The sequence below is a fragment of the Lethenteron reissneri genome, chromosome 2, assembly GCF_015708825.2.
Source record: "Lethenteron reissneri isolate LAM-NWPU_2019-01 chromosome 2, ASM1570882v1, whole genome shotgun sequence".
Lineage (NCBI taxonomy): Eukaryota > Metazoa > Chordata > Hyperoartia > Petromyzontiformes > Petromyzontidae > Lethenteron > Lethenteron reissneri.
Genome location: NC_083780.1, coordinates 2,139,914 through 2,165,831, shown reverse-complemented (window position 1 = coordinate 2,165,831; position 25,918 = coordinate 2,139,914). Strand labels below are relative to the sequence as shown.

The 25,918-nt window shown below is 49.1% G+C and overlaps 1 protein-coding gene across 1 annotated transcript in view; it reads right to left on the bottom strand.

Annotated features, from left to right (window-relative positions):
* Nucleotides 1–862: 862 nt before the first annotated feature.
* The window catches only part of LOC133341422 (carboxypeptidase N subunit 2-like), a 67,590-nt gene continuing 42,534 nt past the window's right edge, over nt 863–25,918 (bottom strand). Inside the window, exon 4 of the mRNA XM_061550040.1 lies at nt 863–973. Within this exon, the coding sequence (XP_061406024.1) occupies nt 863–973 (111 nt within the window). The remainder of the gene's footprint in view (nt 974–25,918) is intronic.

The window sequence follows — 25,918 nt, the reverse complement described above, 5'->3', positions numbered from 1 at the left end:
ACTGTGTAATGGGTATTATTTAATTAAATACGGAGCTTATGAAAGTGGCGAAGGCGTGGCTAGCCGTTGGCAGGGGCAACCGCCGTCCAATGAAACTGCAGCCCTTGGCGAAGGCGTGGCTAGCCGTTGCCAGGTCCAATGAAAGCGGCGAAGGCGTGGCTAGCCATTGCCAGGGGCAACCGCCGTCCAATGAAAGTGCGTATGGGCCAAAGTCCACACACACACACACACAGACAGACAGACAGACATGAACGATTTTATATATATAGATGACTCGTGTTTACTGTTTCCATAGTATGAACTGCCTGTCTGTCTCGGTTTTATGACTCGTTAGTTCGATCCATAACGTTAAATCTTAACTTAAAGTTTTCGTGACTGCAGGAATTCATATTCTTTGGGTCTTTCGCTAAGGTTACATAGAACCTATCTATGTGACTTTACCGAAAGACCCAAAAAACATAATGCTAAGGCAAGGTTTCCCAAACTCCAGGTCTCGTGTCCCACCATGATATGTCTTCAGACTTGTCCAATTATTTTACTGCATTCAAACGTGAATAAAGTTTTTACATGCTGCACGTATAAAGACTTAATTTGACTCACCAAGCAATTAACGCCAAGAGCAATAGGCCACATACCCTCCGGAGGATCTTGCAAGAGCTCCCTCCAGTGGAGGAACTTCCTTCTCTAGTGGCGTAATCCAGGCACCTGCAGGGCTGCACCTTAATCTGTTACTTCTCGTTGGAGAGATTGACAACTGACCCGGGGCATTGAACGCCGACAGGGATGAGCGCTTTTCTTGAATTCGGCTCGAGCCATTGGCTGAGACGCAGGTTGAGTGAACGATCGCAGTTCGACAAGATGGTCAACAGCGCACCTCCATCCACGTGGTCATGACGCAGCAGGCCATCTCCATTGCCAAGGTGACCGGGGGCACTCTCATGTCGCACTTCGACCCGGCGTCACGCGCGGTGCTCTGCATTGGGGGCGTGATTAGAATTGACAATGAATTTTATCTGGCAATCGCTTTGATCGAATGTCGATGTTGATGTACAGCTTAGACGAGGGTTCTTCAACTGGTGGGATATTGGGGAGCTGTGTTGCAATCGCTAGCTGGAGATGGATGAGCAAAGCTCATTTACAGACATGGAAGACACCCGCATTTTGAAAAGCGTAGCAATCCACGGTTATGCACCGTTTTCCCCCTCACAATCCAACGCGCATCCATTTCCCAAGCTGGCATCGTGGCAAGTGTCAACTTGAGCTGCTCCATGCTGGTGGCCGCTAACCCTGCATAGTGCCGCTCCAAACCCAAGAAGGTCGTGGAGCAGAAGTTGCTTAGGTTTACCTGTAGAAGAAGCTGCGTCTGTGAAACGCGCCCCTGGAAATGCTCTTCAGTTTATTGATGTCCAGACCCAGATTAGTCAGCTGGGTCAGTTTGTCCAACACCCTAACGGGTAGAGCCCACAGCTGGTTCGTCCTGAGAAACAGATAATGCAAATTCCCCAGGCGGGGAGAGACGTGAGTTCCTGCACAGGAACCTCAGACTCTCGCTCTCCACTGTTATATGACTACAAAGAACATGGGTTACATTTTACTCACCCTTCAGCTTTTGAGCGGTTTTTTATTTATAACATAAAAAAATTAATCATTGAAAGCCATTTTTTCTGTCCACTGCTGGATGAAGTGATCATATTTCACCACGCTGGTTGGGGGGGCATGGAGGCAGGGGAAGTTGGGCCACCACCAATATTGAGCAACGAATGGACTCATCTTTTAGTCGAATAGACTAAATGAAATAGGCAGATTAACACATCGGCTTTCGCGACCAATATCCATTAAAGAGGTATTTTGGGTTAGATCGCGTAAATATATAAATGTGTCGTTAAAACCCTCCATCACCCGACACAGCCAACTAGTACGGGTTGTCACGTAAACAGAACATGCCAATTCGTCACTAATACACACCGGTGTGTTGGTGAGCCAAGCCACAACATTTACAATTTGAATATGACGTTTCGTCAGTAATTACAACTAGCTTCATCAGGTGACAGCCAGATTTGTGAAGTCCACCTGTTCCATTCCTTATATAGAGGCATAGATGTCGTAACCACACTTCTGTGCTCTTGCGCAAAATGGGGGGGGGGGGGGGATTAATGAGTCAACGTACATTATGCATGCGCATTATGCAAGCTCTTTGATCTTGTCCTTCCTGACACAACATTTACAATCTGAGAATGACGTTTCGCCAGTAATTACAACTAGCTTCATCAGGCGACAGCCAACGAGAAGTAATGAGTCAACATATATTATACATGCACATTATGTGAGCCCTTTGATCTTGTCCTTCCTCGGACACGGGAGATCCTCCGATAACAAAATAGCACCCACCATTTGCGTGGTCCCACGTCCAGAGCCCTCTGCTCCTGCTCCGACAGTAGGTCCGGCTCAATTTTCCCCGCTCTCCTCTGTGCCGTCCCCTGGGGTCCATGCCTCATGTCAGCCCGCACCCCTCTCCACATGGCAGTTTCCCGCCATGCTGCTTGGTCGGCACTTGACCACGGGTAATCTTGGCCGCTCTCACCATCGACGTGCGGCTTCCACTCTCTCTCCATCAATGCGCAGCCTCCTTCTCTGTTGACGCTCTTCCGCTCCTGCCACCTGGCATAGCACTCTAGCTGTCGACACTCGGCTGCTCTCTTTCCATCAATGTGCTGCTTCTCTCTCCGCTGACACCCAGCAGCTCTCTCTCCATCGATGAGTAACCACTCCCACAGTCAACACCTCAGCCGCTTTCTCTCCGTCGACATGCAGCTTCTCTCTTCATCGACATGCAGCATCTCTCTCCATCGACGCCCAGCAGCTCTCTTTCGGTCGAAGCGCGGCCGCTCCCGCCTCTTTGCATAGCCACTCCCACCATCAACGCCCAGCCGTTCTCCCCTAGGCGATGCATAGCCGCCCACCCCGCAATTTCGCGCAGCAGCTCTCCCGCAAATCTGCTGCCCAGCAGCCTTGGGTTTCTTAACCAGATTCCCAGATCCCGGTGCTGTCGGGGGATCGACCTTCTCGCCGTTCTCGTCCCTACGACACTACTGGTGGGTTTTTATACCCCACTTCTGACACCAAATGTAGTGTCGTCTATGCGTGCGGGTGGCGTGTGTCGCACACACAGTCAGCCAGAGACGAGGTGGTCACAGGAGGCACCGCTCTGCCCTTTCATTGTTGTTGCCGAGCTCACACCACCACTCAGGCCCCCTCTCTCTCCTACACACGATCCTGCTGCCGCATGACCCGTCCCAGACATGACCCTGTCTGCATTGCACTGACGGCGTCGACCGGGGCAGCCAACTACTGTCTGGCTACACAATGATCGGGCGAAGGTGGCAGCAACGAGGGCGGCGACAACGACAGTGATAACGAGACGAGTCCAATCCCAGAACCAGCAGCCCAGAGCTCTCGCTCTCTGCTGCTTATATTCCCCTTGGCACGGCTTGGCTCCGCCCTAGCTGCACCTCCCTTCTCGAACCCTCTAGAGGGTTCCAGGGGCTTCCAGATGAGGTCTACCATGACCCTTGCCCCAATTTCTCCACCCTGCGGGCACACCCGCGTATATTCTCAGCGGCATGTGCTCTCACTGCCCACCTTCTGTTGCTGCTGCTGGACAGCGCTATGTCACTACATCTGTATACATAACATCTCAAAGTATTTGTATAACATTCAGGTGCCACACAATATTTCGAACTTTCAAGTTATGTTTATTCTGTTTCTGTATGTATTTCGTTTTTAGCAATTAATTATAAAATTGTCATGCTATTTTAATCCAGTAATAAATATTATACAACAAAATAAGAACTGTGTTTTGGATTTTGTTGAGTGAGGGGGAAGGGTTGGAAGGTTTGGAATCGGAATCAAAAGAAGCATCATTGCCATCGAATCATAAGACAACCGATTCAGTGGTCGCCTCCAAAATATTGGAAGCTGTCACCCCCCAGAGTAGTAACTCTAAAACACTGCACACCGTCTACTTTACAGCGGACGCTGTGTGTCGGGTAGTTCCATTCAAAACGAGTAGGTAATTTGTTTCCAGGGCCACGATCCACATTTACCATATTAAATATATATCCCGCAAATTACTCAATTGGGATGACACATAGCATCATCCACTACTTGACTAATGCCCGCTTGCAGACCAGATGTGCTACACAGGGACAACTGCCAATGGGGGTGTGTTCAAATACTTGAGATCGGTTGAGAGGTTAGTCATTTGAGTTTCTGAGAAATTTAAGATGGTGCCATGTGCATGCTAAAAAATTTTATTGTTGTAATAAATAGAGATGGGATTGATGCATCACATGCATCACCCAGTTGGGATTATCAGCCCCGGCGCTCCTTTTTTTTCGTCATTTTATCCACATTTCATTGTTATGGTTGTAATCGGTGTCATGTGAAATAATCTATTTGGAACTCAGTGAAACCCTTTATGTTGGAGAACAGTACGAGCAAGCGGATACCACAGAGCTACCTCTAAGATCCATTCAAGTTCCCTCTGGTCTATACATAGTAGAGGGCAGCACTTCCCCACTCGCTCTGGTTATAAGAGTAATGTATCTCGCTTGACAGTGAAATCAATAGTTTACTTCTACAAGTCATTTTTGTCTGTCTGTCTATTTGTCTGTGTGTTTGTGTGGATGAAACTTGCGAAGGATTTGGCTCGTGAACCATGGGATTTATGTTTTTAAAAAGTACACAGGTAGCACTGCATAAGCCCCGTGGTGAGCAAGCGCTATTCTGATTCCACACCCGTCGCCTATAAAGTACTTTAATCAGCAATTTAGTGCTGTTTTTGTTAATTATTTATTACCTTACGCCTCCTTGCGTGCCAAAGCACACATCTACACATGCACGCCCATCCCAACGCACGCATTGGGTGGGGGGGAGGGTGCAATTCTCATTGTGTGGACACAAGGCAACACACACACACACATTTGCAGCTCCCTTAAAACATTTATTACCATTGCTGTTTACTCATTACCATAACTATTATTTAATATTAAATGATAGGAATTACCAAATGTTTGATGACAGTTCATCTAAGCAACACGATTTTTCTCCACGACTACTAAGTGCTATTTTTAAATTGTTATTTACAAAATGCACACGTTAGGTGGGTGGGAGAGGACAATTCTCATTCGTGTGTCACAAGGAAACACAGATTTTCAGCTCCCTTAAAACATTTGTAGCGACATCGCGGATGTCACTGTGTGGTGCCGGCCCTAGAGAGTCACAGCGTGCGATGTATTCACATCGCGGACACCACTTTGATGTGGGTGCAGTACCGGCCTTAGAGGGGCTCGGTGAGCGCTGATCGATAGTGCTGGATGGAACCACGCTCAGCGTGCAGTGCCGGCCCCTACAGGATAGGGTGTGGGAGTGCCGGCCATGGAGATGCGGTTACGTGGCACTCTGGTTGACCCCAGAAGACACGTTACCGGTTAAGTCAACACAGGGTCCCCAAGTGGGGGATAGGGTTGGTCACTTGTCAGGGTCGAGATCCTGCTCGAGGATTCTGGAAGGTGGTCGTGGCCAAGGGCGGAGCCAGCCACGCCACAGAGGATATAAGTCGGGTCCCCCAGAGGGACCAGCGCTATTGTTCATCCTGAAGAAACATTCGTCTACGTTCTACGTCCCACAGAGTCTCCAACACGTGGACCGGGACCCAAGCTGGGGTCCGGTACATTGTAGCTAGTTACAGTGTAATTAGTGTAGTTAGCCTGGTGGTCACCACCATAAATTGTTATTCTGTAAAGGGGCAGTTACCCCATGTGTTGGTGTTAATAAATGTGTTGCCTCTAAAGAGTATGTCTGCGACTCAGTTGAACCCACTACAACTGGTGTCGGAAGTGGCCAAACGTTCTTTAATAAGCTAGCCATCTTAGGTTATTTTTACGCAAAGCAGACCACGTACTAGGACGTCGGACAATGAGGATGACAAACTCATCCCTCAAACTGCCCCGGGAATGGCGACCCCGGAGAAGGAAAGTGAGGCACTGTCGGCAGAGCAGCGCATCGACCATCCATGCGACAGCTCCCTGCCGTCGGGGAGGAAGAGCTGTACAGCACACTCCCGCCTCGCAGAGCTCCTCCAAGCTGCGGCATCCATCGTTGCGGAGCTCCACCGAGAGGAGCCGGCAGTGCCAGAGGACATCCCTGTCGCACCCCATACTGTACAGGGAATGGCTCTGACTCCCGGCCACGTAGTTTTACCCAGGCCTTACCATCAGCCCCCTGGGTATTTTGTAACATTGGACACTCCACCCCCATAACTCCTAATTGGTGATAGGGCAGTTGTGGAGAGAGTGGAGAGTTTCCCATACCTTGGCAGTGTGCTCATGACCGGCTCCAGTTTAACAGCAGAGGTCTCACTCCGAATGAGTCGAGCGGCATTATCTTTTCATCAGTTGCGTAACGCTGTGTGGAAGCTACCTGTTCTATCACTTCGCACGAAGCTTCAAGTCTTCTCAGCCACAGTCATTCTCTCCCTTCTCTACGCTTGTGAAAGGTGGACACCCCTAAAGGAACATCTTCGCTGGTTAGTAACATTTAGGCTGGGCTACCTACAATCCATCCTGTGTTTAACTAGCTTGATTGTGTGAGGAGCTCACAAATCCTTGAAAGATGTGGACAAAGTCCCATCGGTGAGCTCTTCCGGCAGGCAAGGCTGCATTGGCTGGGTCATGTAGCCCGCATGCCCAGCCACCGCATGCCTAAACAGCTTTTTTTCGGCCGGATCGAGGGGGCTAAACGGGCGCGGCATGGTCTAAAGAAGAGATGGAGTTACGTGGTACAGGAGGACTTTGAGCTGAGTGGCCTTGCCGATGACTGGAACCAGCGGTGTCAGGATCGGCCTCTGTGGAGGAGGCTCGTGAAGGACGCTACTGGGCAGTTGGAGGCAATCGCCCTCCAACAACACCGGAGGGCGGAGGAGCGACGCTCACAACAACGAGTGGAACGCCGGGTGGCTAAAGCACAGCAAGTTGGCACAGTAGGGGGCACAGGTGGTGCATCGGCCAGTCGTCTCAGTCAGTCTACCTGTGGCATCTAGGTCTACCTCGTGACCTCCTACCAGCAGGCGTTCGACACTTCATATGGCCTCAAGGTGCACATAGCCTGGCACAAGCGTCATGGTGACGTTACCACCACTTAGTGGCGAATGGTGGTTGTTGTTGTGTGTGTCAGTCGCTATGTGTGTGTGTGTAAGTCGATATGTGTGTGAGTAAGTCGATGTGTGTGTGTGAGTCAATGTATGTGTTTGAGTCCAATTGTGTGTGTGTGTGTAAGTCGATGTGTTTGTGTGTGTGTGTAAGTCAATGTGTTTGTGTGTGTGGGTCGATGTCTGTGTGTCTTTTTCGCCCGGGCAACGCCGGGAACGTCCCGCTAGTCTTGAATAAGAGTGCTCACTTGGCATGGTCAGCTTGCATCAAGATGGAAACAATCGGGGGTCTTCGTGAGGTTAGGGGCAAAATCAGTGTGGGTGAAAAAGAAAAACCCTGCGCAGGATTTTGTACTTAATAAAAACGTATGTTTTCCTCTCCAGAAAATCATAGGCGTGCTCATTGTGTTACACATTTGATAATTTTATGCAAACGGCGTTAATACGGTCTCCACTTTTATGATGAGTATTTAGAAACCACAGGCTCTTTTGATAACGATCTGCCACCACTTTTCCGTCGATAAGCACTCATTAGTTCCGTGTTTAGCGTTAAATATAAGCAATGGCAACCGCAGTCAGCGTTTCAACACGACGCTATTTTTGAGTAGAGCTGCCTGTGTCCATGCAACGCATAACAACACAAAGCAGGGATCTGCTGTTCTCGCTCAAGTAGCGATGGTGGCAGTAGCCGTAGGAGTATTTAAATCCATTGATAATGATGACAATATATACACATTTTTAGCAGCCTAGTGTTTGATGCATTACATTTTTTACGAGTAATAGTTCAATAGTCGAATTAGTCGTGATGGTGGTGTTGTCGTGAAGGACGCGGCTCTGCGTGCTCCCAGCTCTGAGAGAGACCCAGAGACTCCATCACAGACCTCGCCTCCACCAGTGCTCAATCGTTGCTAGTTAGCCACTACCATTACGACCAACCCACTCATAATAACGAATACGCATTATAGAACTACAACAAGTGTCCATTACATTTAGCACAGTAGTGATATGAATAATGAATTGACTACTAACATTAATATTCATTTATATAGATACTCGAAGTCAGTGTCCCAAAATCCAGATCCCGCTACCCACTACACTACTTCTTTCCCGGTTACCAATTTACCTGCATTCACATGCCAACTATGTCGTTACGCGCTGCACGTACCTGATGATTGTTTTCCACGCCCCACGTGTTCTAATAGGTAACACTGCCTGCGTCAAATGGAATGTGTGCACACGCACGTGGAACACCTGTCCACATACACGTGGAACACATGTCCACACACACGTGGAACACGTGTCCATACACACGCGGAACACGTGTCCACACACATACACACTGAAAAGTGTGCACTTTTCTCATGATAAATCATCAGACAAGTGCAGGATGTAGCTACTTAGTTTACATTAAATGAATTACCTCATCTCTTAACACAGCCTTTAACCGGGGCGTGTTTAACCGCCTGGTTAATCTGAAAGAGCTGTTTTTGCAAAGAAACCAGCTGACAGCTCTACCCAGCTGACTATTCTGAACCTTGAGAGAAACCAGCTTCAGACTCTTCCTGAGCGAATGTTGACAAACTGACACAACGGACCGGTTTGGTTCTGTTTAACACGTAGGCTTTCGTGGCCAATATTAGTGATAATAAAGGTTTTTGGGTTAGATCGCGTAAGAATAAATGTGTTGTCACCCTCCACCACCCGACACAGCCAGTACAAGTTTGTAATGTAAGCAACGCGCCAATAAGTTATTACTTCAGCCAACACGTTTGTTGGAGAGTAAACCCACAACATTTACAATTTGAATACGACGTTTTGCTGGTAATTACATCCAGCCTCATCGGGCGATTTGCCAGAATGGTAAAGCAATTCACCTGCTTCCGGTCTTAAAAAAGAGCAAGATGACATCACCACAGAACCCATCAGGTGCAGAGATCAGAGGGGTAGGAGGGGGGGGTTATACGATTAAATGCCTACAATACTGCTCAAATTAACAAAGCGTTGAATGCCAAACCAAGATGGAACAGCAATACTGCTAAAAGCGATCAGGTTATCAAAACAAAAATACCATATCTTGAGTAAGATTTGGCACGGTACACAAAATTCAAAAACTAGTATCTTGTGTAACGACTCCGGACTCGAACTTTAGAGGTTTATTTTATTGCACATACTGTAGCTTAGAACCACGTCGTCATGAGATAATGCCGACATGGAGATCGTATGACCGAGCAGAACGTGACGACTTTAAGACTGTCATGACGTAAAGACAGCAACGACGTGAAGACAGCGACGACGGCCCAATTCCCTCTAAACAGCCCCGAATATGCCTTCTTGCCCTGCTTTTAGCCTCGTAGATTCTCTGGGGGAATTTCTCCAGCTGTCTCTCTTGGACACTCTGGGGAATTTTCCAACCAAGGACCTCTGGGGAATTTCCCCATCCAAGATTCTTCAGACTTGCTGGTGCCTTTTTTTTGCATCCAGCCACACTCTGGGGAATTTCTCAACCAAGATCCTTCAGACTTGCTGGCACCTTGTTTTTGCCTCTAGCCTCTCCGACATCCAGTCTTCACATCGAGACTTGATGACAGTCTTTACGATCGGTATGCGTTGTGGTAAATGGGTGATTCGGCCTAGAAGGAAATTGTCTAAAATTGTGTTAGCCAAGGATGGCTATTTTTTTAAGAGAGGGGGGGGGTGATGTAATGACAATGCAGAGCGATAGCGGGACAGTGTGGCTCCCCGGGACCATGGTTACTAATGGACGAGCTACCGGGACCATGGTTACTAATGGACGAGCTAATGAGGATAATGAGAAGGGATCCAATGGCGGGAATGGACGAGCTAATGAGGATTAATGAGACGGGATCCAATGGTGGGGAAATGTGAGAAGGGCGGGGGGCAGCAGGGCCAGGTGTGGTGAGGAATATTTAGGAATAGGGTGTGGCCGGAATGGGCGAAGATAAATAGTTGCGTGAGCGGAGGCTTGGGCTGTTTGTGACTTTACCGAAAGAACCAAGAAGAGGAACTGCCGTTGTCGTCACCTTGGATTGGGCCGTCTCCATCGTCTGCGAGTTGTCTTGATATAGGAAGCTGTGTGTCTCAGAATAGAGTTGTCTCGTCACCCAAGAGTACGGAGTCACTCGCGATTACTTGTTGAGTTGTTATTGGACTTTATTCTTAATAAATATACAGAAGACAAGACGGCACCTCTGAGAGCTACATTACACTTCTGAAGTACCGGTGAAGACACTTGACGCCGAGGTTGAGGCACACGGATATTTATTTAACACAGCTCGTATGTGACATACAGCACTGGAGGGGGTATCGGCCCCCTCACCCGACTAGCTAAGGATACACGTCCTAGCTAGTCCTAGCCTGCCTCACAGTCCTCCACTATTTGGCTAGGGGAGGCTACTTGGCCCGACACTGGTAAGTCGGGCCCGGTACCCGGAGTCCCAGACCAGCTCTTAGAAGAGCACCGGCTCTGGCTTTCGGGACCACGCCGCTGGCTCAGTCCTGTTCGGCCCTGATAAGGACATCGAACGAGGAGAGTCCAGGGCTCTATCTAGGACGTCTTCAGTCTTCTTGGTTAACTTATAACATAACTAACTCGAGCCCCTATAACGTCCCCTTTTATACCCAACCCTCCTTGAGGGGTGGGGCCCCGGGGGATCATAACGCCAAACCAGCCCCCCCCAGGGTGTCTGGCTCGGACGTCGCAGAGGGCATCTCCCTGTGCACACACGTAGCCCCGCCCACTGTGTTTGTTTCCCATAGACTGCCATACATAACGGGCCCTCTCTTTAACACCCCTACATCACCCCCCCCCCCGCATAGCTTGCAGCCGTCCCGGCTGCCAACATACAAAATGACAATAAAAAAATGAATTTATACCGTAACCGCGCGTGTGCCTCACTAATTTTCAACAATAACAAGAACAAGAACACAACAAAATGCAACAGCAAGAAGAGAAAACAACCCGACGCACCCCCCCTTGAATAAATACGAATTCCGTAAGAAAAACACCTATATACAATTTGCAGGGAACCCACCATACACACAACACACAATGAACACAACCTATATACAATTTCTTCCGGCCTCATAACAGTCTGCGCATTTTTGCGCGCGTCCTTGCAGCGGGCCCCTCACACGGGGCAACCCCGGGTGGCGGACCGTCAGGTTGCAATTGTCCGTCTCGGAGTGGGACCTCCTCCGATGCCGCGTGACCGTTGGTATCCCCAGAAGGGGTGGTTGGGCGTGAGCCCGTCAGTCTCGATGCACCTGGAGGTGGCACGGCCGGCAAGGCATTAGGTGAGCACGGCGGAGACGGACCCAGTGAGTCGGTCGACCCCCCACACGTCTGGCCACGCATGTGTGAAGTGGGTTTGTGTACCGCAACGAAGGGTTTCAACCGAGAGGGGTGCACGAACCATCGCCGCTTCCCCCATTTAATGCGCACGCACTGTGGTCGCAAGACCTCGACCACTTCCACAGGGCCCCGCCACGGCCGCGCCAGCTTAGGGGAGGTAGCCAGGGGCACTTGGGGACAGTGCAACCATGCCCTGTCCCCCGGCTTCCACTGTATCACGTGCGCCCGACCCAGCCTGAGGCGCTCATTCGCCTTTTGACGGAGGTCCGAGTTCAACATCGCAGCATCCCGCGCCTCTGTTAATTTGGCCAGATTAAATTTGACGTGGTCAGCCAATTTAGTTTTTCCTTGCGGGTCGGGGATCTGCAGCTGGGCGCGAACAGGCGGGTCGGGTTCGCGACCGTACATGAGGTAAAAGGGGGAAAATCCCGTAGCTGCATGGGGTGCCATCCGGTATGCCGCCAAGACCCCCTGAATATGCAGGTCCCAATCAGTCTGTGAATCTGAGACCTGCTGTGCCATCATTGACGAAATGGTGCGATGCAGGCGCTCGACCATTCCGTCAGTCTGCGGGTGATACGGGGAGGTCCGAATTTTCTTTGTGCCTAAGAGGTCACAGACTTGTTTAAGTAATTTACTGGAAAAAATTTTGCCCTGGTCGGTCAGCAGCCGCTCCGGAGCACCTTTGTCCAGGACGTATCCCTGAACAAAGGCGTCCACGATGGCTGCTGCCGACTGGTTGGCAAGGGGCCAGGCCATGGGCCAGCGCGTAAAATACTCGACCCCTGTCAACAAATACCTATTGCCCCTGGGGGTGGCGGGAAATGGGCCCAAGATATCCAGCGCGACAAGCTCATTTATTCTGGACACCTTGATCGATTGTAAAGGCGGGTTAGACTCCCGTGCCGGCGGTTTCCGTTGCGCACACCGCGGGCATGAACCCAATAGATCCCCAACATCCCTTGTCATACCAGGCCAAAAAAAATCTAGTTGTATCAGTGCAAGGGTCTTTAGGGTCCCCAGGTGTAACAGGCGCTCATGCGCGGCCCACACCACCTTGCCTCGCAACTCAGAAGGGACGACCAGCCGATGTCGCTGGGATTTGCCGTCCCAATGCATGAGCAGACCCTGCACCATTTCCCATGCACCTGAATCTCCTTTCACCCGCCCAGCACCCCCGACGCGACGACGCCACCCGAGGAGGGAGGTATCCTCCATTTGGAGGCGCCCCCATTCAGTGACGGGCAACCCCAACAGGGAATCTCTTCCCTGTTGTTCGATCGAATTATTAGGCAGTGGTTCGTCGTCGTCGGTGGCTGCCAGGATCGGAACCAATGCGTCCCCTGAAGGTCTGCAACGTCCCGACCCCAGGAGGCATGCACATTCCGAGGTGGTTGGCATGCGTGACAGAGCGTCCGCGTTGGTATGGCGAACGCCCTTACGGTAGGTGGTTTCAAAATCAAAGTCCTGGAGAACCTCCAACCATCGAGACAACTGTCCCGATGGTTGTTGAACTCGCAGGGCATACTGTAGTGCCACATGATCTGTGCGGACGGTGAAATGCCGACCGTACAGATATGGGCGATACTGTTGGATAAAAAAAACAATTGCCAACAGTTCCCTACGGGTGACACAATATCTTTGCTCCGCAGGAGACAACACCCGACTACCGTACGCGACCACCCGTTCAACGCCATCAACCACCTGGGAAAGCACACCCCCAATACCCGTGTTGCTCGCATCGGTGTCGAGCAAAAAGGGCTTCGAAAAATCAGGGTAAATCAAGGGAGGGGCTTTTACCAGGGCGTCCCGAAGGGAGCGGAACGCGGCCTCCTCCTCTTGACCCCAGTGGAACCGAACCCCTTTAGATGTTAAAGCGTGCAGGGGTTTTGCAATTGTCGCAAAATCAGCAACAAACCGTCGATAATACGACGCGAACCCAATGAAACTCCTGACCTCTCCCACCGAGGTGGGAGTCGGCCAGGAGCTGACACACTGCGTTTTGGCGGGATCGGTAGCAATACCTGAGCGTCCCACGATGTGCCCCAAATAACGCACCGAATCACGCAACAAATGGCATTTTTGGGGCTTGAATTTCAAATTAGCAGCCCGCATCTTTAGGAAAACTGCCCGCAACCTCTGGAGATGTTCATCAAAAGTTTTACCAAAGACGATAACGTCATCCAAATAAATGAGGCACGACTCCCATTGCAGTCCAGCCAAAACCAATTCCATTAAACGCTGGAAAGTTGCCGGCGCTGAGTGTAAGCCCATCGGCAACCGGTTGAATTGAAACAAGCCGTGCGGTGTACGGAAAGCAGTTTTAGGCTTTGACTCATCGTCCAGAGGAAGCTGCCAGAATCCCGAAAGTAAATCGAGTGTGGAAAAGAATCGCGCTCCCGCCAAGGCGTCCAGCGATTCATCCATCCGAGGGAGCGGGTATGCGTCGGCAACCGAAATTTTGTTAAGACGCCGGAAGTCAACGCAAAACCGCAACGAACCGTCCTGCTTTTTAACCAGGACGATCGGCGCTCCCCAAGGGCTGGTGGAAGGAGAAATGATGTCGGCGGCCAACATGTCATCAACAGCCGATTTGACATGGTCCTTTTCGGCGGGACTCAACCGAAACGGATTTTGGCGAATTGTCGCGCTGTCACCCGTGTCAATATGGTGACGCAGCAGGTGAGTACAACCCAAATCATATTTATTTCGACTAAAAACGTCGGAAAATTCTCGCAGTAGTGTTTTAAGTTGTTGACGCTCTGAATCTGACAGGTCCGTCGATCCCGCACAAAGCGCCTCGAGCCACCCTTCATCGCTGTCCGAATGCGGTCGCGACGCAGGGACAGTGTTGACGTGATTTACGGCGGGTTCCTCACACGGCACCGGCGTTGCGTGAGCAAGCACGGTCCCCTGTGGGACCACCACCGTCCGCGAGCCCACATTTAGGACCGCGATGAAGGGTTCACCATCCCCTCTCACTATGGTCTGGGCCGGAAGTAAGTCAGGTCCACTAACCCCGGCCCTAGACGGCCCCAACAGAACCCCTTGGGCCCCAGTACCCTTAACGAGGGGCCGCCGAAGTTTCAAGGGTACCAACATTTGCGTTCCCGGAGGGACGCGTACCGTTCTCTCCACGAACGCCGGCACCGTCGCGAACGCCGTCCGAGTCGCAACCGGTGATGGCAGAAACGCCATGCGTCTGCCCGACGGAAGCTCTATACAACCCTGGTCGATCAAAATCACAATCGGCATTTTGGCCAGGAAGTCCGTCCCCAGCAGGCACGGAACCGCCAGCGAGGAGGAAACAAAAATTGGCCCAGACAATTTTATTTCCCCGATACAAATTTGGGCACGAATTTGTCCGATGATGCCAAGTGAGCCCCCGTTAGCCGCATAGAATGGTATGTCAACAGGCATCAAGGGACGACTCCGGACAGGGAGAATATTATAAATCAATTCCGAAATAATAGTCGCCGATGCTCCCGTGTCGACCAGGATGCGCACTTCAACCCCGTCGATGTACCCCACAACGGCCGACGACCCCGACGATGCGGCTACCACACGATCGGCCAGCACGGACCACTGGCCGGGTTCGATATGGGTACCCGGGGTGGTGCGTGATGGTGCGATGGTGCGTGATACCGGCCCCCCTCTCGTTGCGGTGTTTGAGTGCGTGACGGGTGTGTGTGTGGGCCAAACGTGTGGGGTGCCGCGACTCGCCGGTTTATGATGGTGGAGCTTGGGATGAGGCCCGTCGTCCCGGTGAGGTGTCGTCCCGCGCTGACGAGGAGAGCGGCACCCCGAGGCGACGTGGCCCCGGACGCCGCAGTTAAAACACCGTGGGAGCGGCGTCGGAGGTGACGAATGGTCGGAACGGCCCGACCCGTCCTGGCCCGGCCGTGCACTCGTCGCCTGTTGCCGTCGGTGGTCGACGGCGTAGAGTTCCTCCGTCGGAAGGGTGGCTGCAGCCACCGCACGCCCCGCCGATGCCCTGCTGGCTTTTCGTCGGAGCGACAGGAGGTTGGCGTGGAGGAGCCTTGCCGCCTGGAGCGACGTCATCTCTGCATCCTCCTGCGCGACCACAGCGATGTCAAGGTCGTCAGCCAGGAGGAGTATTTTCTCCGTCACCATAGCGTCGATGCCGTCGTCATCCATACGGGGAAGGCCGACTTGGCCATCGCCAGGAGGCTCGTTCGGTACGCCAGGGGCGACTCCTTTTCACCCCGCTTGCGGTCGTAGAACTGCTGTCTGCATTCCGCCGATGGTCCGTAGACCCCTCCCAGCAGCTGCAGCGCCATCGGTAACGTAGCCCGCCTCTCTTTTGGTGCCGATGTGAGGGCTGCGAGCGCGTCGCTGTCGAGGAGCGCCGGCAGCGCGCAGAGAGCCTCCTCGTCTGTCCACCTCGCCATCTCTTGATGGGCGAGGAATCGTCTGCGGAACCCGGCCCAGTCCCCCTCCGCGCCGACGAACTCTTTCAGCGGGGGCAGCCTCTGATGGAGTGCAGCGGTCGTTGTTGATTCCCGCGGGCGGATGTCACCTCCACTCGGCTGTGCGTCGGTACGAGCGGCCGATGGGATCGCCTGTCGCGGTGGTGATGACGTCGCGGCTTCAGCGACGGCGATGCCGGAGTGGATGTGTAGGCTGGCCACGCCCCGAACAGCTGCAGCGTCGATGGCGGGAGTTTCAAACTCGGGCTGCTCCGAAATGGCGGGAAGGCGCCCTGGTCGTTGGCCCGCCTCGCCCCGTGTTGAATCACCGGCCCCCAGCCGCGTGATGGTCTCCAGCGTGGCGGCAGCGGCATATAACAGCTCCGCCAGCCTCCCGTGAGCCAGCCGCAACGCGTCTGACTGTGGTCCTTCTTCACTCAGATGCCCCGGTAAGGAGACATCAGGCCCCGGCTGCACCATGGCTTGTGTAGCCGTCTCGGGCTCGACGATCTCGGCAGTATCTTCCTCTTGCGGTACTTTGGCCCGCGCTGTCTTCCGCGTGTCCATGTTCGAGTTTTACTTCTGACACCAGTTGAAGTACCGGTGAAGACACTTGACGCCGAGGTTGAGGCACACGGATATTTATTTAACACAGCTCGTATGTGACATACAGCACTGGAGGGGGTATCGGCCCCCTCACCCGACTAGCTAAGGATACACGTCCTAGCTAGTCCTAGCCTGCCTCACAGTCCTCCACTATTTGGCTAGGGGAGGCTACTTGGCCCGACACTGGTAAGTCGGGCCCGGTACCCGGAGTCCCAGACCAGCTCTTAGAAGAGCACCGGCTCTGGCTTTCGGGACCACGCCGCTGGCTCAGTCCTGTTCGGCCCTGATAAGGACATCGAACGAGGGGAGTCCAGGGCTCTATCTAGGACGTCTTCAGTCTTCTTGGTTAACTTATAACATAACTAACTCGAGCCCCTATAACGTCCCCTTTTATACCCAACCCTCCTTGAGGGGTGGGGCCCCGGGGGATCATAACGCCAAACCAGCCCCCCCCAGGGTGTCTGGCTCGGACGTCGCAGAGGGCATCTCCCTGTGCACACACGTAGCCCCGCCCACTTTGTTTGTTTCCCATAGACTGCCATACATAACGGGCCCTCTCTTTAACACCCCTACACTTCTACTAATGATGAATTGCCTAAGCTATCAAGAAAATGTGTGTATAGGATTAATTGCTTATGTGGCAGATGCTATATTGGACAGACGGGTTGTAACAGCATAAGAATAAAAGCACCAAATAAATATTGAATAACTCAAACATATCTGTCGGAAGTTGCAGAACATGCTTAAGAACACGGACACGCAATTGATTTTGATAACGTTGTGTAAAACTAATTAATACTTGCCGAAACTAATTCGAGAATCCATTGAAATCGAGAGAAATATAAATAATTTTCAACGCTCTGACATCTACAAGCTAAATGTTACATGTACGCGTATTATTAAGTAATATATCTTACAACTGAATTCCTTATAGAGTAAACACATGCTAATTACCTGATTACGAATCTATTATATAATTACAATAACCCCCCTCCTCCGCCTCTGATGTCTGCACATGATGGGATCAGTGATGCCGTCATGTTGCTCTATTTAAGACCGAAACAGGCGGATTGCTTCACTATTCTGGCAAATCGCCCGATGATGCTGGAAGTAATTACCAGTGAAACGTCGTATTCTAATTGTAAATGTTGTGGCTTTACTCTCCAACACACCGGTGGGCTGAAGGAGTAACTAATTGACGCGTTGTTTACGTGACAGAGCTTACTGTCTGTGTCGTGGTGAAGGGTTATGACACATTTATACTTACGCAATATAACCCAAAAACCTTTATTATGGACGGTTTGGTTCTGCACAGCAACCAGCTGAAGCGCATTCCTACGTTTGAGTCTCTCTCTGGGTTCACTGGGACCGGCGTAGTCAAACCAAACACAAGTTCCTTCTAGAACACATGAGCAAGGAACTCATTAAAGAACAGGCAGCCAAAGATCGCAAAGCTCTCATGAGCAGGAATGCGCTTTTCTATTTAGGGATTACAAAGCAGGGCAGAACGTCTCCGAGTATTTTTCACTGAATACTAGCTGTACTACCCGGCTTCGTCCGGGACTTGTATCTACCACGGCCGGCCGCCTTTGTCTCCCCAGTGGCGATGTTAATACGCTACAGTAGTTAAGTTACTCGTTTGAGGCAGAGTCGACCTAGGGGAGGTTCAAATAATCGTCACCGGTGGTGGCCGTGAGCGGGAATCGAACTGGGTTTGCCGGGTTGGTAGCGCAGCGTAGCGTTAAGCACTACACCCACCGCTCCTCACACACCACACACGCACAGACACACACACAGACACACACACAGACACACGCAGACACACACAGACAGAAACACACACACAGACAGCACGCTAACCACTACACTACCGCTCCCCACACACCACACACGCACACACACAGACACACACACAGACACACACACAGACACACACACACAGACACACACACACAGACACAGGCAGCACGCTAAGCACTACACTACCGTTCCCCCTACACAACACACGCGCGCGCGTCCATTGCTGCAGACACACACGACTTTCAGGGTGCATACGGCAGTAAACGACTGAAATAATAAAGCGGCAATGCTGTGTAAGGAACGCCTTAGACCCGCATTATACATTTGTGTAATGCGAGCGTAAACACACAAACACACACAAACACATACACAATACACACACACATACATGCAGACACACAGACAGACACATAACACACATACATACACACACATACAAACACAGAAACACATACACACACATACATAGACACACACATACATACACACAAACACATCCACAGACGTACATACACACATACATACAGGCACGCAGACATACACATAAACACATACAAAAAAACCCACATACATACACACACACATACATACACACAAACACATGCACACACATACATACACACATGCATACAGACACACAGACATACACATAAACACATACACACATACACATGACCCGGCTTCGCCCGGGACTTGGATCCACCACGGCGGCAAAACCGACATACATACACACACAGACATACACACAAACACATACACACACATACATACAAACACATACACACAGACATACACATACACACAAACACACACATACATGCACACAAACACATACACAATACACACACACATACATGCAGACACAGACAGACACATAACACACATACATACACACACATACACACACATACATAGACACACACATACATAGACACACACATACATACACACAAACACATGCACACACGTACATACACACATACATAGAGACACGCAGACATACACATAAAGACATAAAAAAAACCCACATACATACACACACACATACACACAAACACATACATACACATACATACACACATACATAGAGACACACAGACATACACATAAACACAAACACACATACACATGACCCGGCTTCGCCCGGGACTTGGATCCACGATGCCCTGCCGCCTTTGTCTCCCCAGTGACGATGTTCACACACGACAGCAGTTACGCTTTTGAGGCTGAGTGGACCTAGGGGAGGGCCAGGTCCGTTTCAAATAATCGTCAGCGGTGGTGGGCGTGAGTTGGAATCGAACTGGGGTCGCTCAAGCAGCTTAATGACTGTTTGTACAAAGAACATATAAAGAATCGATTATAATAACCAGGCAAGAGTCCACATTATAGACTGCCAGTACACGCACTCAGCTTCATAAGCAGGCTAGAGTGTACATGATAGAGTGGCAGTACGCTCACCGAGCTTAATAAGCAGGCTACAGTGTACATGATAGACTGGCAGTACGCTCACCCAGCTTAATGAGTATTTGTACAGTGAACATTAAAGTAATCGATTGTTGGCACGTTGGGTTTAAAAGTAATATTAATAGCACACATTGTGGTGGGGGTGTAGTGAAGAGTAGGAAAAACTTTGATGAATTTACCTCAGAGTGGCGTGGTGGGTGTCGAGGCCTAGTAGCGTGCAAAGCCTGCGGCCTCGCCTAAAATTGTCGGCTTGGAAGAGGCAGGGTACGGGTGGCGTTCCTTCCCCCCCCCCTAGCGCTCCAACAATACTGTGTAATGGGTATTATTTAATTAAATACGGAGCTTATGAAAGTGGCGAAGGCGTGGCTAGCCGTTGGCAGGGGCAACCGCCGTCCAATGAAACTGCAGCCCTTGGCGAAGGCGTGGCTAGCCGTTGCCAGGTCCAATGAAAGCGGCGAAGGCGTGGCTAGCCGTTGCCAGGGGCAACCGCCGTCCAATGAAAGTGCGTATGGGCCAAAGTCCACACACACACACACAGACAGACAGACAGACATGAACGATTTTATATATATAGATATATGATGCCCTGTATATTTGTGTGGATGATGATGATGCTGATGATGAGAAGGTGACATTCCTCCATGTAGCCTCACTCTAGATAAGCGTGAGCACGGGGAAAATCTCTCTCGGAGTTTCTATGAGACCGGACCCTGGCCGGCGCAGATGGGTAATGACTGCACAGACAATTCCTGTAATTAGCACGCAAGTTATATGGGTTATACAATAGTTATCGCGTATCTACTAGTTATTGTACAAAATGTATTGTTTGTGCATAAATGCACAGACGTCCATAAGAAGTCGCAATGTAGCTGATGAGATATTCTGTAACTATACATTAATTGTGTTAGTTGCGCTTTATTAATATTACTATTGTGCTATATAAAGTGTATAATTTTAATTTATACTATTCATATGCGCTATTAAGAGTGGGTTAGTGGTTACATCGAGAGAAAGGGGCAACGTTGGCTTTGTTAGTGAGACATTTAGCCCGTTAATTAGCGAATGCATTTTTACACTCACGCGGAAGAAGGTCGAATGGAAAGATATCGCAAATTCGCTTCAAATATGACGTTTCTTTACAGAAAGTGACAGTCAAAAATAAATTTACGCAGCACAGTGCTCCATCCGTACGTGACGTCACTGCAAAAGAACCCCCCCCCCTCATTAATAATCATGAGCGGGTGGATTTTTACACTCCCCCAGGTCGAGGGAAGTAACATTTTTTATGCAAATTCGCTTAAAATTGGACGTTTATTGAAATCAAATAAATAATTATACGCATCAACAAAGTGCTTTTGGTGTCTTTATTTATTTATTCAGCACTTGAAATTTAAGGTAAGTCAAATTTTTGCTTCTAAATTATGATAAAATATATACATTTCTCCGTGATTTTCCAGATATTCTATCGAATTTAAATTGATTTCAACCCCAGCGAGTGAAAGCAGAAGAAAAAGTATCAGAGCAGTGATTTTGAACTAATTGAAGGTGAGTTAAATACAGTGCTACAGTGACATGAAGTTACGTGGTTTTATGACGTAGTTTTGTGCAAGAATCACTGCCATTAATACAGTGAAATTCAGTGCAGTGTTTGATTACATCGTGTTGTGCAAGATTCACTGCCATTAAATTGACACAAGATACAATAATACTCTGGTAAAAAAAATGTAGGTACTTTTGTGGTTATGTTTGTTTTTTTATTAAAAACTTACTCCTGACAGTATCAGCAGTTACTTCACTCTGCGCTATCAATCGTCCATCGGGGAAGAAAAATGTGTCAGTTCAAAGCTTCAGGTGAGTTCAAAGCAAATGTAAAGTTACGTGAAGTGTTTATTCAATTTATTTTGAGACAGATATTATTTGCCTTTTAAAATTGCACAAGATACACACAAGTCAGTGCTCAAATAATTACAGCTCTGACACGATTGTGTCGGAAGATCCTGCGGACGCATTGAATTACCCTCCAGAATTTCTTCACGATCAAACGCCTTCAGGAATGCCGCCACACACATTGGCACTGAAGACAGGCGTTATCATCATGCTGCTGCGAAATCTGAACCCGAGGAACGGTCTTTGCAATGGAACGCGCTTGATGGTCAAATCATTACAAAATAACTTCATCACCGCAGAGATTGTATCGGAATGCAACCGAGGCGAAATCGTCTTCATCCCAAAAATCTACCTAGTTCCAAGTGATGTCACTCTTCCATTCACATTGAATCGGCGACAAATTCCGATCATTTCTGCGTATGCGATGACGATCAACAAGTGCCAGGGTCAGACTTTTGAAAACGTGGGAATTTAACTCAATGAACCCATATTTCCCCATGGACAGTTGTACGTGCTCTGTCTAGATCTAAAAAATCCTCAGCGGATCAAATTGTTCATCAAGGATAATCAACTGCAGGGAAACCTTCTGAAAAGAGATTCACACAAAATATTGCATACCGAGAAATCTTCCAAAGTCCTTAATTTTACTTTTTTAGTTAAGAAAAATGTATTTATGCGCAACAATTCCTAAAAAAAGTTGACAATATACAAGAACACGTAAATTTACATCTTTAATATTACAGCTTCCGTCCTAGGACGGGCAAAAAGCTAGTATATATAGAATGAGCATGATGTCGAGGTTGTGACGTGGGTTCTATTCCCGGCCACGGCTGTCTCATCAACTGAGAGTGAACTGCAGTCTACAACTACAAATCAGTTGAACTGTTTAGCCGCTCTTTCTGCATTGAATAAGGGTAATTGCGCAAAACTTTGGCTTGTTTCTAATATAAATTTTCTCGAATAAGGCGTGGAGTTAATAGACCGTTGGGTATACATTTAAGTGATAGGCAGAGTTGAAGCAAGAGTAACAGTTTAGTTACTGAATCCAAATCGCTGTAGCAGTAGTTATGATAGTAAAACATCAATGGAAAACTTGAAGCATCGTAGACACACTTGGATGGTGAGTGTTTATCATACAAATTAAAACTGTATGTTTTTGAAGCGCATATAATTGATACTAAATCACTGATTTGTCCGAAATCCCTGTCGTAAACTGTGAATCGCGAGACGCAATCCCGTACTGTACATCCATATGTACAGTAACCCCTGGGACTGCGCCTGTTCAGAGATCTTATATTTCAACCAGGCGCTTAATCAAAACTTAACACAACACACTGTCCTAGCGGGTAAAAATATATTGGGTGACGTTTCAGGCGATGGCCCTTCTTCATAGCACGTAAATGCACGTCCCCGCAACGTCGCCTATTATATGTTTCCTTAATATAATTATTCGTGGAATTTTAGTCCAGTTCCATCTCTATTTAATTTCGTCATTCCCTTCGTCTTTTCATCCAAATTTAAATAATTATTCCTCCCCCTCCACCAGCCAGCGTTTTGAAATAAGGTCACTTCATCCAGCAGCGAATAGACAAAGGAATTTGCATTATTAATTTTGTATATCTTTTTTAACAATACCAATCCGCTCCCAATCCTGATGGGTCAATAAAATATAACCAATGCTCTTAATAGTCGTGTTTGCATTCACTGTGCCAGAGTCTTCATATAACAGAGGAGCGCGAGTGTCTAAGCATTGAGGAACTCGCGTATCTCCCTGTCGGGGTGTTTGACCGTCTGGCTCAACTGACACAACTGGATTTAAGCCACAACCAGTTCACAGCTCTCCCCGCTCGGGTGTTTGACCGCCTGGTGAATCTGCAGCTGTTGCATTTAAACAGCAACAAGCTGAAAAGTGTTCCCAGGGACACGTTTGACAAACGGAACCAGCACTACCAGCAGCGGTCTCTGCTTTGTCGCTAGGCACTTAGGTAGAGATGACACTCGGCACGAGTAGGGTTCAGCTTATAAAGTTACCGCGTTATTGACATCCACAGTCATCATCACCATCGTCATGGTGTAATCTGCAGTGTCACTGAGCATTAGTGAATTTTAAATGGAGAATCATGTGAATTATGAGAGCTGATATTGCCCAGCGACAAAGCAGAGCCCGTTTCTGGCAGTGTTAACTCCGTTTGTCAAACGCGCCCCAGGTTGTTATACAAATACAGATGCTGCAGATTCACCAGGCGGCCAATCACCCCAGTGAAGGGAGAGACGAGTTCCTTACTGCACATGAACCGCAGACACCCGCTACCTGCTGGTCCACGAAGACTCTAGCAAAGTCAATGTAAATACGACCACAAAGAGCACTGGTTACATTTTATTCACCGATCCAGCTTGTCAGTGGATTGGCATTGTTAAACAATATATAAAATTAATTAGCCCCTTGTCTATCCATATTTCACGACACTATTGAACAACTAAACTTGTCTAACTTAAGTCAAATAGACGAAGGGAATGACGAAATTAAGTACACACAGCTCAAACTGGACTTCACTTCCACGAACATTTCTAAACAATCGTTAATAGGACCCTGGACCCCCTCACCCCGTTGTCCTTGTGCGCTGTGTGGGCCAGTGGTGGGACTCTGGGACTCCCGGCCCTTCGCCCTTGTAAGGGCGAGGTCCGATGAATCCAGAGTCGAGACCCGCACCTTGGCTGGGTCGGGTCAGGTAGCCTCCCCTAGGATAATCATAACCGGAGGACCCAAGAGCGTAGGCAGTGTCAGGCACGCTAGAAGTAGGCTGTGTTCCTAGACAGTGTAAGTACTGTTGCAGTGGTGTGTTTTAATAAGGAAGTTACCTACGGAAAGTGTTTTCGGAACCCATTACACAATTACTACTTTAGTAACTGTGGTGTTGCTGTAAGGTAGTGGTCCACACACTGGACTTGCAATCCCAAAGTCGCCGGTGCAGTCTCTCGGTGCGGAAATCAAAACCATGGTGCACGTTTCTTAAATCCTCCCTGCACCCTCCCCCCAGCCTCCCCAACCCCCCGTATCCACCCAGCAGTATGAATGAATAAAAGTCCACTATTCAATCGGTTGAACACGTGCGATGGGGAGAATTTTGGGTACTCTCACTTCTACCAAGACGTATGACCAGCGTTGACGAGTATGCCGAATACACTCCAGAAGGTCTCGCTACAGCGTCCTCGAGTGGAGGCCCTTCGCCATCAGTGACGTGAGTTCGATATCGCTGGGCTGCACCTGTTGCTGTGAGTCAGTAGCAGCAGGTGGAGGCAGCAGTGACTTTGGGCCGCCAGTGGAGGTGAGCGCCGCTGCCCTCGTGAGCACCAAATGGCCAAGACAAATGTTCCGTGCACCTTGCTCTGTTGTTGCTGCTGGCGATGGAGACGTCGGCGGAGTTTTCTCCATAAATCGGATATGAAGGAACATTCGCAAACAACAACAACAGCACCATGCATTTTGTCTAAGCGGCATCTCTCGGAGATGGATCATAAAGGCCACGATAAAATGACTCTCTCTGACCTGTTGAACATTCAGAACTAAGCTAATTGCCTGCATGGCATGCAAGGAGGGTGTCCTCCAACGTTTATAACACGCCAAACGTCCCAATGTGGGGACCGTCTTAGCATGGTCCAGAGACTCGGTGAAACTTTCCTGGATGACTTACCTTCACGTTGGTTATGCTATTCTGAAGTATCCTGCTACTTATCAATTTCGTTGGTCTATTAACTGAATACTCTTAGTTTTTTTCTGTAAAGTCACGTAGGTAAAAAAATTAAATTAAAATTAATTAAAAACAATAAAATCACGACGTTTCGGATGCAGAGCAAACCCTCTGGCTACCATCAAAGGTTTGTACTCGAAGCCATTCAGATATACAAAAAACAGACATAATTTTAACCGTGATGATGGGTACAAACTTAGTAATCATTGGAAAGATGTTATCAACCATGCAAAAATATTTAACTACACATTTTTGGACCTTCTTATCTGACAGGCACTATTTTACTCTACCGAGTGTTAACATCCCCAGCGTTTAACAGTACTCTCCTTTTTCGTATTTAATTAATTTACCCACCCACCAGCATAACAAAAGGCGGCTTAATCATATTTAATTAATTTACCCA